Below are 19,200 nucleotides of genomic sequence, written 5' to 3'. Positions count from 1 at the left end.
CGGTGGAGGACGGATGATAACAACAGAGGGAGAGGGAAAAGCAGACTCCCCACCAAACAGGGAGCCCAATGCAGGGCTCCACCCCAGAACCCTGGGAACACCCACCTGAGCCAAAGGCAGATGCTTAACCCTACTGAGCCACCCAGGGGCCCCTTGTGTTTTTGTTTTTTTTTCCCCCAATATATACATATTTTTAAGATTTTTATTTATTTATTTGACAGACAGAGATCACAAGTAGGCAGAGAGGCAGGAAGAGAGAGAGAGGAGGAAGCAGGCTCCCTGCAGAGCAGAGAGCCCGATGTGGGGCTCGATCCCAGGACCCTGGGATCATGACCCAAGCCGAAGGCAGAGGCCTTAATCCACTAAGCCACCCAGGCGCCCCTCAATATATTTCTTAAGGATTTTATTTATTTGACAGAGAAAGAGAGAGAGTAGAAGCAGGGGGAGCAGCAGGCAGTGGGAGAGGGAGAAGCAGACTCCCTGCTGAGCCGGGAGCCCCATGTGGGGCTCGATCCCAGAATTCTGAGACCATGACCCAAGCTGAAGGCAGACGATTAATCCACTGAGCCACCCAGGCACCCCGACTTATTTGTGTTTTTATGCCCCTTCAGAGTAAGTTTACTTCTAAAACAAGTACTTCTTTCCTAGGAGTCCGGCTCTTGATACACTTTTTACTCCCCTGGGTGCTACACACTGAAAAAACCTGACATCTTGCCTCACTGTCTGCCTAATAAGAGAGAGCCTCAGATCATCTCACCAGCCTGAAGACACTCATGAAATGGTTCTCTTCCTCCCATCTGTTTTTCTAGAGCAAAGCTCAGTAAACTTTTTTTTATGGTGCGCCAAACAGTGAACACAGGCAGTACCTCCTTTGCATGATAGTGTGAAAAGCAACAGGAAAATCTGTAACTCTAAGTCCTTTATATTTGTCAAAACATTAAAAACTGTGGGTTACAAATATATAGAAAAATAGTAAAATTAGTATTTACTTAGTACAATGTGGCTAAAGTATTAGAAACTTGACAATTAAGGTGTTTAAATTTCTTTGTGAAAAAAAAATTACCAAGAGTAGTTTGAATAGTGCTGCGATGGTCTTAAGCCATGTTAACTCCGGATTCGGAACAAGCATTATTTTCAATTCATCTTAGTGAATTGTCCTACATCTTTCTAGGTTTGGATCAGTGTCCAACGTTTTATCCTTCATTATTTCAATGCCTCAACTGCTCTGAGAGCTGCTTTACTTTTTGTGAAAGTTTTTGCCACCATTCCTTCCACTGGGAAATCATCCTTTTTGTCATCACTTTCCTCATTTCTTTTTTTCCTTATTTATTTATTTGAGACACACACACAGAGAGAGAGAGAGATCACAAGTAGGCAGAGAGGCAGGAAGAGAGAGAAGGGGAAGCAGGCTCCCCGCTGAGCAGGGAGCCCGATGTAAGGCTCGATCCCAGGACCCTGAGATCATGACCCGAGCTGAAGGCGGAGGATTAGCCCACCGAGCCACCCGGATGCCCCTAATTTCCTCATTTCTGTCACTAGGGCTCCTCTGGCTGTCTACCGGGTCTCCCAAATCAAGATAGTGTCCACACTCCCGAGGCTGGTGAGTGCTTCCATCACTCTACCTCTGTTCCATCGGAATCGTGCCTCCAGCATTACCACTTTTTCTCTTGGCTGCTCTTTTCATCCTTTTCGGCCAATCCCCTCTATCGATTAAGCATTTTTGTAAACTGTAACACAGAATTATCACTGGGAAACAAGCAGGCAACACGACCAAATGCTTTGCCTTGTGTGTGAACAGAGTCACAGACGTGCAGTGGCCAATCACCACACATATATGTCATCTACACAGTGATCTGTGCTTGAAGAGCTAGTAGCTGGAACTTGTACTTGACCCAGGTACCCAGAGTTAATATACTGTGGTAACTGAAATCTGTGCATGTTGAAAACCACGCAAACAAGGTCTGCCTTTATTCAGGCTTTATGGGTCACAGTCTGTTCTAACTTCCCCACTGTGTCATTACAGTATGGAGGCAGTCTTAAGACACACATGTAAATGAATGAGCATGGCTGTCATTCCAGTCAAACCTTACCTACCAACACTAAAATTTTATCATGTAATTTTTACGTGTCTTTTTTTTTTTTAATTTTTACGTGTCTTGAAATATTCTTGATTTTTTTCAAACATTAAAAAATGTAAAAACCATACTTAGCTTGCAGGCCATACACAGGCAGCAATCCCAAACCACAGTTTGGTCTCTTCTCTATAGTGTTTATAAAAACACCCTGTTCAGATTTTCCACCCCTGTCATTACAGAACTCAGCCGGTCTTATATGTGCAGTCAGAAGCTATCAAACAGACTCCCAGGGTTCACATTTCTAATAACACTGCCCATGCATTCCTCGGGATTATCCTTTGCCAAGAACTTGTAACACACCCTTCCATCACTAAAAACAGCACTACTCTTTCCATTAAAGCAACTTAGAATTCTAAGGACAATGGCCAAAGAGAAGTTCTGTTATAATAATCTTCAGACATTGGAAAATCCTATTTATACACAGAAAAATAAGAGTACAGGTCACTCCTCAGTATCAAAAAACAAAGAAAGCAATGAAGAGTCACCTAATCCAAGTGTTTTTAAGAATGGGGGCAAGGATTGCCAAATCCACAAAGGGCCTGGTGTTCACAGACCTTTAACAGCTGCAAATTCACCATCAAGACATCTGGTTTGTGCTGGTTCAGTAACTTGTGAGACCTGCACACAAGGGGATACTCAGCACTGTTCAAAACAGGTGAAGGTATGTGTGCTGGTATAGAAAATACGGAAGACTAAGAGGGGGAAAAAAGGAAGAGAATGGTTTATTATTTTAATTCCTTTCTAAGCTTTTAATTTAGATGCGTGTATGAATGCACCTTTAAGGAAAGGGCCTGAAGGAGGGAGAGAGTCCTTTCCAGTTTTTCTTTTCCATCTGGATCTTTCAGCACAGTGTGAGTATTCTAATCTTGTGAATGCATTACTTTTGTTTTTTAAGGGTCAGCAGTAGTTTTATCAGAATAGTGGATTACGGTCCCTTCTGTTTAAAACTTTCAGTTAAAAAACTTAAAACTATAGGATAAATAGGGGCACCTGGGTGACTCAGTGGACTAAAGCCTCTGCCTTCGGCTCGGGTCATGATCACAGGGTCCTGGGATGGAGACCCGCATCGGGCTCTCTGATCTGCTTCCCCCTCTCTCTCTGCCTGCCTCTCTGCCTACTTGTGCTCTCTCTCCCTCTGTCAAATAAACAAAACACAATCTTAAAAATAAATAAATAAAAATAAAGGTTGTGTTTATTTGATAGAGAGACACACAAAGCGAGAGAGGGAACACAAGCAGGGGGAGTGGGAGAGGGAGAAGCAGGCTTCCCACTGAGCAGGGAGCCCCATCTGGGGCTCCATCCCAGAACCCTGGGATCATGATCTGAACCAAAGGTAGATGCTTAACAACTGAGCCACCCAGGCGCCCCGAAAGGGGGTATTCATTTTTTTTTTTTAAAGATTTTTTATTTATTTACTTGACAGACAGAGGTCACAAGTAGGCAGAGATGCAGGCAGAGAGAGGAGGAAGCAGGCTCCCTGCTGAGCAGAGAGCCCGATGCGGGGCTTGATCCCAGGACCCTGGGATCATGACCTGAGCCGAAGGCAGAGGCTTTAACCCACTGAGCCACCCAGGCGCCCCCTGAAAGGGGGTATTCTTAATAGTCACTCTGTGACATATGGTGCATAAACTGGAACCATCCAAGGTAAACTGGGCTAAGCAGCCATCCTATACAGAAGGCACTGACTGGAGATGCGGTCATCTGACCTCCAGGGGTTTACAAGTAGAAAAGACACACTTGGGCAGAAAAACAGAACAAAACAAAACAACAACAAAATCACACAAGGTAAAATACTACAATCACATCTGAAATTCAAAGAGCTTGTAAGCCAACATAAGGTACAAAGGAAATGACCAAAGGCTCTGGGATAGGGGAGTGACACATACCGGAGGCATTTGACAAAAGCCTGTAGGACAGATCCTCTGTTCTGGTAAAGGATCTGTGTGCGCAGGAATCCCTGGCTGCCTCTTACGAGCCCGCTGTCTTACCTAGAGGCAGTTCTAACCTTCCTGTGCCTATTTCCTCACTCATAATGTGGGAACAATAGTACATGCAACAAACGCATACTAACCTAACAAAGCCGGAAAATATATAAACCCCATATACTTTAATTCAGAAAGCCACATATTCACTGACTTAGGCCTGGCTGCTTTAAAAAAAAAAAAATGCATGGGACGCCTGGGTGGCTCAGTTGGTTAAGCCGCTGCCTTCAGCTCGGGTCATGATCTCAGGGTCCTGGGATCGAGTCCCGCATCGGGCTCCTTGCTCGGCAGGGAGCCTGCTTCTCTCGCTGCCTCTGCCTGCCTCTCTGCCTGCTTGTGTGTACTCTCTCTCTGACAAATAAATAAATAAAATCTTTAAAAAAAAAAATGCAGATTTTTAGAGGCTTGGAGTATGTAAACCAGAAGATAAGGCGAAGCTCTGATTATGGATTCAGCCTATCTCTGACACAGTAAGACAAACAGATTTGGTCAATCCCCCACACCCCTCACCGTACCTCCCTTCTGGTTTTTCTTTTTTTTTTTTTTTTTTTAAGATTTTAATTTATTTATTTGAGAGAGAGATCACAAGTAGGCAGAGAAGCAGGCAGAGAGAGAGAAGGAAGCAGGCTCCCTGCTGAGCAGAGAGCCCGATGTGGGCTCAATCCCAGCACCCTGAGATCATGACCTGAGGCAGAGGCTTAACCCACTGAGCCACCCAGGCGCCCCCTCCCTTGTGGTTTCTTAAGTACTAAGAGTGCTGGTTTTTGACCTGGGTTCCTGACACAAGAGCTAAGAGCCTGGGAATCTCTGTGGTGTCATAATGAGATGATTGGGGGTGGGGGTGGTAGAGAGCTTCAGGATGGGGGCTGACTGCCAGAAAGACAAGGGAAAGACTGACGAGTTGGAACTTTAAGCCGCACCCCGATCCTGCAGGAAGGGGTGGGGGATGGGAGTTTGAGTTAATAATCAATCATGCCTACATGATGAAGCTTCCTAAAAGACCCTAACCAAAGGAGTTAGGAGGTGTGTTGGTGAACACATCATGTACCAGGAGGCTGGCTCACCCAAAACTCCACAAGGACAGAGCTTCTGTGCTGGGGACCCTCCCAGACTTCACTCCTTGTCTTCATCTGGCTGTTCATCCTTATCCTTTATAATATACTGGTAAATGTATCTGAGTTCTGTGAGCCATTCTAGCAAATTATTAAATCCAAGGAGGGGGGGCGCCTGGGTGGCTCAGTGGGTTAAAGCCTCTGCCTTCGGCTCAGGTCATGATCCCAGAGTCCTGGGATCGAGCCCCGCATCGGGCTCTCTGCTCAGCAGGGAGCCTGCTTCCCCCTCTCTCTCTGCCTGCCTCTCTGCCTACTTGTGATCTCTGTCTCTGTCAGATAAATAAATAAAATCTTAAAAAAAAAAAAATCCAAGGGGGTTGTGGGAACCTTTGATTTATAGCACACAGGTTGGAAGTACATGTGACAACCTGGGACTTTCCACTGAAGGTGTGGGAGAAGCAGGTTGTGGGACTGAGCTGGTAACCCAAGGGCTCTGTGCTAACTCCGTGGAGTTGGTATCAGAAATGAGTTAAATGGGTGTCCACTGAGAACTGTGGAAAAGCCCATTCCATCTGGTGTCAGAAAAATTCTGCAGTAAACAGTTTTCTCTTTAAAATCTACTTAGTTTAGCAGTAAAAGCTGAGAATGTTAGCAAGATAACTACCCTGAGGACATTAGAACGTAGCCCAAGCTTAAGTGAGGGTCTCTCTGTGATTTATACATATTCTGGATTTAGTTAGTATAAAAGTGTTTTCTGGCAAGTGTGTCAGCAAAAAGTCCCCTTCTGTGTGTAACATCTAGACTTATGTTGCCTGCTTCAGAATGCACCATTAATCTTGAGGCTGTCCTGACAATGGCTTGTCTGGGAAAAGGCACTTGAATTCACTATTGAGTAATAAAGCAAGGAAACTCATCAGCTTTTCCTCCACAGTCCCTACTGAGATAAATTCTGGGACCATGCACAGATACTTCTTTTTTTGCAGAAGCAACCCCCCCCCCCAACTGAGCAGGGAGCCTAACTCAGAACTTGATCCCAGGACCCTGGGATTGTGACCTGAGCCACCCAGGCATCCCCACAGATGCATTTCTTTAAAACAACTCAAATGGGACTCAAATGGGAGGGATTTCTTTTAAACACAGACCAATAACATAAGAGTGTTGTGAAGACTGAAGGAGTTTTATATTTCATTATAAACTCTTAAAACAGGGGCACCTGGGTGGCTCAGTCTGTTAAGCATCTGCCTTCAGTTCAGGTCATGATCCCAGGGTTTTGGGATCAAGTCCCCCATCAGGCTCCCTGCTCAGCAGAGTCTGTTTCTTTCTTTCTCTCTCTCCCCCTCCCCCAAATAAATAAATAAATAAATAAGAAAAAAATTAAAAATAAAAAGCCCTTAAAACATCTAGAACAGGGACGCCTGGGTGTCACAGTGGGTTAAGCCTCTGCCTTCAGCTCAGGTCATGATCCCAGGGTCCTGGGATGGAGCCTGCTTCCTCCCCTCTCTGCTTGCCTCTCTGCCTACCTGTGATCTCTGTCTGTCAAATAAATAAAATCTTAAAAAAGAAATTTAGAACAAAGCTTTGAATAAAGAGTAGATAATATAGTTTTATGAGGCCAGACTAATACAGGGACAGTGGGAATGAAGGTACAAAAAGGATGACAGAGTTCACTAGAAAGTCCAACTGAGTATGGTGGCTAAGGACACAGGGGTATGGAAAACCTCAAGTCAGAGTCGATAAAACCAATTCAACCATCACCCTTCCCTTTGTTTTTCCACTGTGTGACCATTTGCCACACCTGACGTGAGACCTTCCTGATCTTCACCGGTGTAGGACAATGGCAAACTATCACACAGATCAAAGTCCTGCAACCCCACATTATCCTGAGATTAAGTGTGCAGGGCCTGGGGAAAATAAGAAAAAATGTGCCCTGGTTACCCATTTGGACCTTCTAGTATCTCTTCACTGAAGAATGACAGAATCTTTAAAAGCTCTGTGTAAGCGAAGAGGTACTGAGTATCTGGAAGGTACTCATGGTTGTTTTAATCCCACTGTGCCAAATTCCGGAGTTGACGTTTACTTTATGATCAGCTTTATTTCAAAGGGATCTAGGAATTCACCTATTTGGGTTAGCTGGGGAGGTTCTACATACTTGAGTGCTTCTGTTTTCAGTAAAGAAAGCTACCAATGGGGCACCTGGGTGGCTCAGTGGGTTAAGCCTCTGCCTTCGGCTCAGATCATTCATGATCTCAGGGTCTTGGGATGGAGTTCTGCATCGGGCTCTCTGCTCAGCGGGGAGCCTGCTTCTCTCTCTCTGCCTACTTGTGATCTTTCTCTGTCAAATAAATAAATAAAATCTTTTAAAAAAAGGAAAGAAAGAAAGCTACTAACTACCCATCTCCTCTAGGTTTGGGTGCCTGAAGTTGTCATTATTAGGATAAATAATGCAAAAACTTTAAAATAACCCTTGGGTATTTATGAGGAAAGAACATTTACAATGACAAATCCAACTTAAATTGTAAGACTCATATAATATCTCATTTTAGATATAAAACCTAGGCATTTTTTTTTTAATTTATTTATTTGACAGACAGAGATCACAAGTAGGCAGAGAGGCAGGCAGAGAGAGAGGAGAAAGCAGGCTATCCACGGAGCAGAGAGCCCGATGCGGGGCTTGATCCCAGGACCCTGGGATCATGACCTGAGCTGAAGGCAGAGGCCCCAACCCACTGAGCCACCCAGGCGCCCCAAAACCTTGGCATTTTAGATATAAAATATCGAGATAGAAAAGTTTACACTTTAGAAACCACTGGCACAAGGCAAACCACCACTCCTACCCACTGTCACCACATATTCCTCAAACAAGACTATAAATTCTACCCTTACCTACAATCACAGTAGCCCATCTGAGTAACTTGGAAAGGCAGTTTCAATGTCTTTCATGGGACTCCCTCTAAGTTTTTTTTTTATTTGACAGAGAGAGAGATCACAAGTAGGCAGAGAATTGGCAGGTGGGGGGGGGGGAGGCTCCCTGCTAAGCAGAGAGCCCGATTCGGGGCTCGATCCCAGGACCCTGAGACCATGACCCAAGCCAAAGGCAGAAGCTCAACCCACTGAGCCACCCAGGCACCCAATTCAAGGGAGTCTTAACCTTTTCTGAATCATGGACCATTTTCACAAATTGATGAAAGCTAACATACCCTCTCCCTGGAACAGTGTTTCTCAAACTTTTTTCATTATCATCCCTGAGGAACCTTCTCAGACATGTTTTTCCATTAAATGTCCCATTACATTTCAATACCACATACATACTCTGCATCTGTTTATGAGTGGTCCCTTGAAAGGTCATAAACCATGATGGTAGTATTTTTCACCCCCTTAAGTGCATGTCCTGGACTCTAAATGACAGACCCAGGGACACACATAAAATATGCCATATGAACTCAAGGACTTTAGAAGCCAAAGCCAGGCCCCTTTGGGTGAGATCCATTTCAAAACACTAGTGTGTAAAACAACAGCTAAATTTTTTTTGCCCTCATTTCTAAAATAGATTTCTAATCATGAAAAATATACTTCAAATAATTTCAAATTAACTAAACTCTAAAGTTACGGGGCCTCAGTATCCATGTTCCAGCATCCCTTTTCAGTTTTCAAAAAGATCTTGTCAGAAACAATACATGAAATGGCATTTGTGACCTGGACTGCACAGACACCCATAATCCACATGCTACTGCTTCTGGGGTCACTGTGAAAACTGCGTTAGTCATGTGACCAGTGAGTCACCAAGGCTTCCTGAGGTCCATGAAATCAGGGGTCACTCCCCTCTCACATGAATCTCTGGCTACCACATCACTTACTTGGCCTCAGCACATGGCACAGGCCTGGATGCCCTGCCAACTACCTTAAGTGTGAGAGTTGTAAATGACTGTGAGGAGAGAAAGATGAGAAGTGCATGGGGAGCTGGTGAAAGAGGAGAAGTCTGGTTTTTTTTTCTTTTTTTTTTAAGATTTTATTTATTTATTTGACAGACGGAGATCACAAGTAGGCAGAGAAGCAGGCAGAGAGAGAGGAGGAAGCAGGCTCCCCGCTGAGCAGAGAGCCCGATGCGGGGCTCGATCCCAGGACCCCGGGATCATGACCTGAGCAGAAGGCAGAGGCTTTAACCCACTGAGCCACCCAGGTGCCCCGAGAAGTCTGTTTTCACTTCACAAAAGAATCTTTTCCGTGGACCTTCAGTGGACCTGAAAGTGAGGCCCTCAATGTTCTTTAGGGGCCATCACCATCTGAGCTTCGAAGGCCATGTTTTCAGCACTAAGCACACCAAATCTTACCTTACTTTTCTTACAGTACTCATCACCAGATACATATTCACTGCCATTTTATGACTGTACTATCTTTCTTTCATTACAAGGTGGCTGCCATGCATTAGGTCATCTGTTTTGTTCAGTGCTCTGTTTCCTGGGCCTTAAACTGTACCTGGCACATAGTAGGTGTTTAAATAGGGGTGCCTAGGTGGCTCAGTGGGTTAAGCATCTGCTTTTGGCTCAGGTCATGATCCCAGGGTCCTGGGAACAAGTCCCACGTGGCTTCCTCCTCAGCTGGGAGCCTGCTTCTCCCTCTCTCTCTGCCTGCTGTTCCCCCAGCTTGTGCTCTATCAAATAAATAAATAAATAAAATATTTTTAAAAATATATGTCTTGGGGGCGCCTGGGTGGCTCAGTGAGTGGGTTAAGCCTCCGCCTTCGGCTCAGGTCATGATCTCAAGGTCCTGGGATCGAGTCCCGCATTGGGCTCTCTGCTTGGCAGGGAGCCTGCTTCCTCTTCTCTCTCTGCCTGTCTCTCTGCCTACTTATCATCTCGCTCTGTCAAATAAATAAATAAAATCTTTTTTTAAAAAAATGTCTTAGATAAACCAGTGAATAAGTATCTCAAAGTATCCCGCAAATTGCCTTGATTGCAAGCAAAACAAGTGCCTCTTCTGTGAAGGGCAGAACACTAGAAGATGCTAGGGACACCTGAGTGGCTCAGTCGGTTAAGAGCCAGGCTCTCGGTTTGGCTCAGGTCAGGATCTCCTGGGGTAGTGGGATGAGCCTTGCAGAGTCAGGGCTCCAGGTTCAGCGGAGAGTTTGCTTAAAGATTCTCGCTCTCTCTCCCTCCCTCCACTCGCAGGGGTGAGCTCAAGCTCTCTCTCAAATAAATACACCAATCTTAAAAAAAAAAAAAATACTAGAAAATTCTACTTTGGAGAACCCTCAGCCAATCACTAACACCAACTGCACTTTAGCTCCCCATGGATGGGGGTGAAGAGAAAGGAGTGGCGACTACGAACATGCTTATTAGAAGTGCTGGAAGTTTGTCCTTTTAGTCAAAGTGCTGGGGAAACTGTAATTAACCCAAGAGGTTGATGGAAACTGAAGATCACTAGAAAATGCAGTAGAGGCTCTCAAATGAAGGCTGCTGCACTTTTCTCCAGTGGAAAGTCCCAAGAACAATCAACAAAGCCCAGTACCCATTAACTCCAAGCTCTGATGAGCCCAAGGTCAGGCATAGTTATTGGCAGCAGGAACTACACTTAAACTTCCCAAAGGAATTTTTGAGGTTTTGTCCTGAAAAGGAATACACAGTTGACCTTTTTCTTGATGACTTTCTTAATATTTTTTCTCTAGTTCTCTTTAAGAATACAGTATTTAAGGGGTGCCTGGCTGGCACAGTGGGTTAAAGCCTCTGCCTTCAGCTCAGGTCATGATCCCAGGGTCCTGGGATTGAGCCCCACATCGGGCTCTCTGCTCAGCAGGGAGCCTGCTTCCTGCTCTCTCTCTGCCTGCCTCTCTGCCTACTTGTGATCTCTGTCAAATAAATAAGTAAAATCTTAAAAACAAAAACAAAAACAGAAGAATACAGTATTTAATACATGTAACACAAAATATGTGTTAACTGACTATTTATGTCATTGGTAAGGCTTAGAGAGCAGGCTATCAGCAGGCTACATCTTTGAGGAATCAAAAGTTAGATGTGGATTTTCAACTGCGGAGTTGCTCCTAATCCCTGTGTTGTTCGAGGGCCAACTGTATTATCTATCCTTAAATTGAGTGAAATCAAAACTACATATTTTGGGACACTCCAGATAACAGGACTTATCACCTGGGAAGAAATTAAAAAAAAAAAAATTACACACATCTGTGGCCAACTGATAAGGGCTTTTCCCTCCCTAACAGCAATGACACACACACCTGCACTATACAATTTATAAGGAGCTGTTTCCTCTACCTCCATTTACAAAATGGAACATATTCTTAAGATGGGGGAGGTTACAACTTAAATGCTTAGAGATACGGTGGGCAGGCCAGGTACATAAAGACTGAGTAGTGTATGTCCTTTCCAAAAGGAGCACTATGGGTGCCATGCGGGAACACTGATCTGGTGCCACTGATCTTCACATTTTTCAGGCAGAGCCATAACCAAATTTTTCCATAAAAAATTCCCAATTTTCGGGGCGCCTGGATGGCTCAGTGGGTTAAGGCCTCTGCCTTCAGCTCAGGTCATGATCCCAGGGTCCTGAGATCCAGCCCCGCATGGGGCTCTCTGCTCAGCAGGGAGTCTGCTTCCCCCTCTCTCTGCCTGCCTCTCTGCCTACTTGTGATCTCTGTCAAATAAAATCTTAAAAAAAAAAAAAATCCCAATTCTACAAACTACAAGTCACATAAAGCCTGTTGGAGGCCTCTTGGGAACGGAGGGTTTATAATCTCAGTGTGCTTTCCATGGTTGACTGGCGCCCTCCCTGAATGCTAGAAACACCCAGAGCAGTATCAGCTTTCCCCCACCTCCAGCTGCAAGGGTCGGGTTTCAGGACACCCTCTGTCCAGAGTCCAAGTATCCACTACTTACCACACCCCTTGCCATCTGCCCTCCAACACCCAGTCCCTGCCCAACACTGTCAGCCTTGAACCCCATGGCACTCCTATCACTTGCTTATCACGACATCAGCCCAGACTCCTGACTTACTCCCCTCATTCCCATACATCCTATACTGTTCCCATCCCTCTTCCCCCTAACTTCCAGGGTTTGGGAACTTAGCAACTGCCTTAAGCAAAATCTCTTATTTCCTCATCTCCTCTCTGAACATTCTCATCAAGTTCTCCTTCCTCTAACCAAACCCTTCCTCCTCGAGGACATTTCCAAGAGGGTAGGTCTCCTTGCTCCTGGTGCTGCTTCTACACTGTTCTTCTGCCCTCTCCAAAGTCCAGCTATTCATCACCATCAAAGCAGACTGTACCCCACCTTGTGCATCATCTGCCCAGATCACTACTCCTCATTTCATGACTTTAACTCCTGGCTCACTGTCTCTTATGCTGCCTCCCTCATCATTCCCAGTGATTTCCATATGCAGGTTGGTGACCCTCAGACCATCCTGGCCCCTTGGTTCCTAGACCTCTTCTCCAGTGATCTTGCCCTCCCCTCAGCTTCAGCCCACAATGGTTATGCCTAGACCTTGTCTCAAGAAACACAACTTCTTGGAATCTCAGTTTCAAGCATCTCACTCACTGCCCATCATATCCTTTCTTTCCAGTTCATGCCCTCCAAAACCTCAACTCCAAGAATTCACCGACCCTATCTCCTCTCCTCTACCCCTCAGCCCCCTCACGTCTTCACAAAGATCAAATTCCTTGACCAACCATTACCATCACCCCCTCACACACATTCACTACACACTCCCCACCTCACCGTACTCATCTAGTGGCACCTATGCAGTTGCATGGGGCTGGAGAAACACGTCACTCTTAGTGGAAGACCCTGTTGCCTGAAAAAAAATCAAAACTACCTCCCGGCTCAAATTAAACTACTGAAAGCTTTCAAACAAACAGAACTTCAGATAAGCAAGGTCATTAGTTCACCCAACGAGACAAGAGTACTTCTGAAAGGTCAGGAGGTCCACCCAGCTGCAGCAGCCAGAAAGGCCACCAGGAAAAGGGAAGGCCTCTGAAGCCAGACTTGACTTTGTCAATTACGACTGCGTGATCTTAGGCAAGACCTGTAGCTTGACCACCCAACCAGGCTGTTTCAAGGATCAGAACTCAGTAAGCAAGAGAGGTTAACCCTAAACTCAGTTTTGATTAAGTCCCAGAACAGGTAACTAAAAGGCACATCCTAAGATGATTATGTCATTGAAAAAAGTCATATCAAATTCTAGTTCAGACTGCAAGTATGTTCAGCACCTGAATTTTTTTTTTTAAGATTTTATTTATTTGTCAGAGAGAGAGAGGGAGAGAGAGAGAGCGAGCACAGGCAGAGGCAGAGGGAGAAGCAGGCTCCCCGCCAAGCAAGGAGCCCGATGTGGGACTCGATCCCAGGACACTGGGATCATGACCGGAGCCGAAGGCAGCTGCTCAACCGACTGAGCCACCCAGGCGTCCCTGAATTTTTTTTTTTAAGATTTTTATTTATTTATTTGACAGACAGAGATCATAAGTAGGCAGAGAGGTAGGCAGAGAGAGAGGAAGGGAAGCAGGCTCCCTGCCAAGCAGAGAGCCCGATGCGGGGCTCGATCCCAGGACCCTGGGATCATGACCTGAGTTGAAAGCAGAGGCTTTAACCTACTGAGCCACCCAGGCACCCCCTGAATTTTTTTTCTATGAGTTGTTTTACTTTTTAATATTTTAGATTTTATTTATTTATTTGACAGAGAGATAGGAAGAGAGTATAAGTAGGCAGAGCGGCAGGCAGAGGGAGAGGGAGAAGCAGGCTCTCCAATGAGCAGGGAGCCCAACACGGGGCTCCATCCCAGGACCCTGCTATCATGACCTGAGCTGAATGCAGATGGTTAACTGACTGAGCCACCCACCCAGGCGTCCCTGTTTTATCTATCTGTTTTTTAAGATTTCATTTATTTATCTGAGAGAGCACGCACAAGCGGTGGGGGGGGGGGGAGGCAGAGGAAGTGAGAGAAGCAGACTCTCCACTGAGCAGGATGATGGCATCAGGACCTGAGCCAATGGGAGACGCTTAACCGCTGAGCCACCCAGGTGCCCAACACCTACCTCCACTCTTGATTCCTTGACCTACAGAGCTGATTCTCTCCCCAATGACCCCTGACATCCCCATTAGCTCATTTTTCCCTCTCTGCCTCTGACGTGGGTAAATTAACAGACTTCAGAAGTCACCACAGGTGGGGCGCCTGGATGGCTCAGTGGGTTAAGGCCTCTGCCTTCAGCTCAGTTCAGCTCAGCAGGGAGACTGCTTCCTCCTCTCTCTCTCTCTCTCTCTGCCTGCCTCTCTGCCTGCCCGTGATCTCTATCTGTCAAATAAATAAATAAAATCTTTAAAAAAATAAATAAATTACAGAAGTCACCACAGGTGATGAGCAGCACACACACCCTGCTTTTTTCTCTTTCCACCCAAAACGCTGGCCTACAAAGCCACCGGGCTCCTGCCTACTTCTCCCACCTCACATCCTCCTCCAATTCTCTCCCCACCGACTTCTACTCCAGCTAGGATGATTCTGCGTCTTTTCCCTGAATACTACCAGGCTTTCCTCCAACCTGGAGGCCTCTGACTCCATTACCTCCAGACTCTCACCCACCAGAGGTCTTTGTGTTAGGGCTCAAGACGTCACCCTCCTCAGAGAGGCCTCCCCTGACCACCTGAGCTAAAACAGCCCCATCATCTTACATCATGCTGTCTGTGTACTTCACCTTGTTCATTTACTTCTTAGTAATTTAATACTGCGGTGACTGCTCTTTATCTAAATGTTTACTCACTGTCTCTGTCTCTCCCACTAGAATATAAGCTAAGTGCTGGGACCTGGCTTGTCTGAGTCACAACTGTTACCACCGGTGCCAGCATCATCCCTGACACACAGCAGGGGCTCAATAAGTTTTGCTGAATCAGTGAATTCTTCTTTGAAAAGAGGGGTTTTTTCCAAAGCCTGGCTGTGCTTGTCTGAAGCATTTGAGGTTATGACAACACTTGTTCAAAATGACCTTCCCAGGCCAAACTTCTGGAGAATGTAGAGATTTAAATAGGGCCTTATTCTCCACCAACTTGTAAAGACCAGTTCCACACCCCAACCCCAGCTTCTCAAGGCCAATACTCTTCTTAGAGCAAGGGGTCTCCACTCTTGCACCTTTGCAAAGTTTCTCCCCTCCAACACTTTGCTTTTCTTCTCCTTCCTGAGAGGCATCATTTTAGAGGCGCTCTACTGCAACTGAACCAGGTAAGATTTCTCGAGAGGCTGTGGTCTAGTATCTAAAGAGGTGGACGTGGGGGCTTCTTGCCAGAGGCTAAAACTGCCATTACGTCACCTAATCCAATCCTCACCCTCTCAGGCCCGGCCTCTCAGGGCTCTCCTGGGCCGCAGAATTTTCCTCTGCCAGGAGAAGGCTGGTCTTCTGTTGGGCCTCTCACCCCCTTCCTGCCACAGGAAGGGCCAATGCCACTCCTTCCTGGTCAATACCCCTAAGTCTCCTCCCTCACCCGCAGGAAACTTTCCCAACTCTCCCTCCGCCGCCCGTCCTCAGTCCCAGGGGCTCCCAAACCTCAGCCCCAGGCTCAATCTCCTACAGCCCGCTCCACCACACCCCCTGAGCTTCACCAGGTCGCCCCCAATTCCCTCTCCCGCCTATTCGCTCGGCTCAGACCTTGCCCAAGTCCCCTCGCGCCCCGCCCTCCGCCTGTCGGCCTTCCACTCCTCCCGGGAGACCCGCCCTGGCCCTCACCGTGGACGCCACGTTCTCCGTCGGCCGCCTCAGCCCGGAAGAAAAGCAGCGAAGCCAACAGGGCGAGGAGAGCCCCGCACAGCCTCAGCCCACACAGCTGCGCCATGACGGGTTCCACCCGGCAGCGCAGGCGAAGCCTAGAGCCGCTGGCCGTTAGGGTCTCGCGATCAGGTGCGGGAAGACCCTCGCCGCGCACGCGCGCTAGAGAGCCTCGTGTTCAGGTGCGGGCGCTCCCAGAGGTCTGCGAGGTGCTGCGCCGGCGCTCCTGCCGAAGCCTCCGGGAACCGCCCCCCCACCTCGCCGGATCTTCGGTTTGCGGACACGCTGCCTCCTACGGCCACGACGCCTCTGTCCGCCCCTCACTCGCCCCTCGCCCCGGCGACACTCAGCGACTCTTCCACGGTTCAGAACCCCGCCAACCTCCCAAACACTCGGTGGGCGTTAGAGCCAATGGCGGCCGCCTCCGCGCAGCTATGGAAGGTGGCTGGTCAGGAGGGGGGCGGGGCGCACCTGGCGAGGCGGGGCGCGTAGAGCGCAGGCGCAGGGAGCAGGCACCTGAGCGAGGATCCTCCTCCCTCCGCGCACCTGGGTTGGCCCCAGGATGGGGGCGGGGGGCGGGGCTTGCGTTGGTTCCCCAGGGGTAGGACCTAGCCTGTGGGGAGAAGAAAACCTGCTGAGCCCTGGGGCTCCTGCTACCCTGATCCCGGGCTTGGTGACGTCCTACTACTGAAACAAAGGCAGAAGAAAAATTATTAAATTTCCTTAGAGCCCATTGACCAGTCCTTGAACAGGCAGAGACATTCCTCTAAGGACTCAGTTGCCTTGATGTTTTGGCTAAAGCCAAAAGATAATTCTAGCTTGAACCTCCCCTCCACCTCCACTCCTGGGTGGGACTCTTGTGATAAGTCTTCCTAGAATCTCCCAACTATCTTAATGTTAATCCCTTGCTAGAGGGGAAAAACAACCTTAACTTGAAAATGGCAGGGACTCCAGTATCTTGCAGGTCCTCTTTAGCATATGAAAGTTCTTTTGAAACCTCCCTTTTTCCTTACCTCCCTCTCCCAACTCCTAGGTCTGTAAGGGGCCACTCCTCCTGACCCTGTTGCTCCTCTTTCTGCCCGAGGGTCCTGTCCCCCTGCTTTAATAAACCACCATTTTGCACCAAAGACGTCTTAAGAATTCTTTCTTGGCCATTGGCTTCGAATCCTAACATCGTCTCTCCTACATCAGTACCTTCACTCTTGGGCTAGGCCTCAAGGTAGGAGAAGAGGGTACAGAAATCTCTTCCTGGAAATCTGTGGTTCCTGAAAATGTGGCAATGAAGCTTGCCTCATTTTTGCCCTCCTTTGAGGGTGAGGGATTTATTCCTTCCTAAATTGAACGTTCACTCAACGCCTACTGGGCACGTTCCTGGGAACCCAGCAATGACCACGCCAGACTCGTCCTTCCTCACCAGACAGGAACAACCAAGAGTAGTGATGACAGAAGCACAGGACGGACTGATTAGAATGATTGGGGATGGGACGGGGGAGCACAGACTGAATGATCAGGGACTGAGGTAGTGGGAGTGAGGAGGTGGCTTTGATAATGAACCCTGAAGGATCAGAAGCGCTGATGGAGAAACATTCTAAACATCCGGAACAGCAAATGCAAAGGTCCGAGGCAAGGAAGGCAACAGTGCCGTACAGGATCCAGGGCCATTCCCAGTCTTCAGGCTCCCTCCTGCCCTAACGTGTGAGGAGCCTTAATTGGGTTATCAAAATGGTGTCTACCTGAAGCAGTTGAGCTTTTGTGTCCTTTTTTTTTTGTTTGTCTGTTTGTTTTATTTTTAAGTAGTCTCTACACCCAGCATGGGGCAGGAACTCAGCAACCTCAAGATCAAGAGTCATGTGCTATACCAACTGAGCCAACCAGGTGTCCTCACCACTTTTTTTTTTTCATTAAAAAATTTTTTTGCCCACCATCTTCTTTAATCTTTTAGTGAGGTCCAAGGACTCAAGGTCAAGAGTCTCAATGTGAGAACAAAGATCTCTCCAGCACCTGAATCCCCCGGCCCCACCCCATTTCTCTAAGCCAGGACTGTAGCCGGAAAACAGGGCTGTGGTGAGAGTTGAGGCTGGAAAGGAGTCACAAGTCTATTCATTCACGCATCTGTTCATTTGGCATATTCATTGAGCACCCACTATGAGCCAGGTACTGTTGTAAATGCTGGAGAAGATACAACAAGGAACAAAGCAAAATCCCTGTCCTGTTGGAGCTCTTTTTTTTTAAAAAGATTTTATTTATTTATTTGACAGAGAGATCACAAGTAGGCAGAGAGGCAGGCAGAGAGAGAGGGGGAAGCAGGCTCCCTGCTAAGCAGAGAGCCCAATTCAGGGCTCGATCCCAGGACTCTTGAAATCATGACCTGAGCTGAAGGCAGAGGCTTAACCCACTGAGCCACCCAGGCACCCCGGAACTCATTTTGTAATGTTGGGAACAGTGGTAGGAGTAGGATATTTGACACCTAGAGGGGATAACTTTTATACTTCCTCCTCTCTACCAGAAAATTATTTTCAATAACAATCATGTAAGAGTCATTAATTTGTTCTTTAGTCTTAAAATTAACAATTGAGGGGCTCCTGGGTGGCTCAGTGGGTTAAAGTCTCTGCCTTCAGCTCAGGTCATGATCTCAGGGTCCTGGGATTGAGCCCCGCATCGGGCTGTCTGCTCAGTGGGGAGCCTGCTTCCTCCTCTCTCCTCTGCCTGCCTCTCTGCCTACTTGTGATCTCTGTCAAATAAATAAATAAATAAATCTTAAAAAAAAAAAGAAAGAAAGAAAACTATTACAAATACAACGTTTACTAAAGGACACAGTAATAAAAATAACTAACTGGAAGCCTATTATTAACACTCAATGGGGGGCGGGGGTTGCCTGGGTGACTCAGTCGGTTAAGTGGCTGCCTTTGGCTCGGGCTCTTGGGTTTCTGGAATCCAGCCCTACATCAGCTCCCTGCTCAGCTGGGAGACTGCTTCTCCCTCTGCCTCTCCCCCCTTCATTCTCTCTCGCTCTCTCTCTGTCTCTCTCCCCACCTCTCTCAAATAAATAAAATCTTAAAAAAACAAAAACAAAAACTGGAGTGTGAGTGGCTCAGTCAGTGAAGCAGGTGACTCTTGATTTCAGCTCAGGTCAGGATCTCAGGGTCTTGAGATGATGCCCATGTTGGGCTCTGAGCTCAGCAGAGAGTTTGCTTCTCTCCCTCTCCCTCTGCCCCTCCCCCCACTTCTGCTCTATGTTTCTCTCTCTCTTTCCAATAAATAAATAAATCTTAAAAAAATAGAAT

The 19,200-nt window shown here is 47.0% G+C and overlaps 1 protein-coding gene across 1 annotated transcript in view; it reads right to left on the bottom strand.

The window, feature by feature from the left end:
• Positions 1 to 16,367, bottom strand: part of SPINT2 (serine peptidase inhibitor, Kunitz type 2) — a 30,073-nt gene extending 13,706 nt beyond the window's left edge. The window contains exon 1 of the mRNA XM_080828477.1: positions 15,878 to 16,367. Coding sequence (XP_080684603.1) covers positions 15,878 to 15,983 — 106 coding nt within the window. The 5' untranslated portion in view covers positions 15,984 to 16,367. The remainder of the gene's footprint in view (positions 1 to 15,877) is intronic.
• Positions 16,368 to 19,200: the final 2,833 nt, after the last annotated feature.

Source organism: Martes martes (assembly GCF_963455335.1).
Source record: "Martes martes genome assembly, chromosome: 17".
Lineage (NCBI taxonomy): Eukaryota > Metazoa > Chordata > Mammalia > Carnivora > Mustelidae > Martes > Martes martes.
The sequence above is the reverse complement of the archived record's forward strand: the minus strand, read 5'-3'. Positions and strand labels throughout refer to the sequence as shown.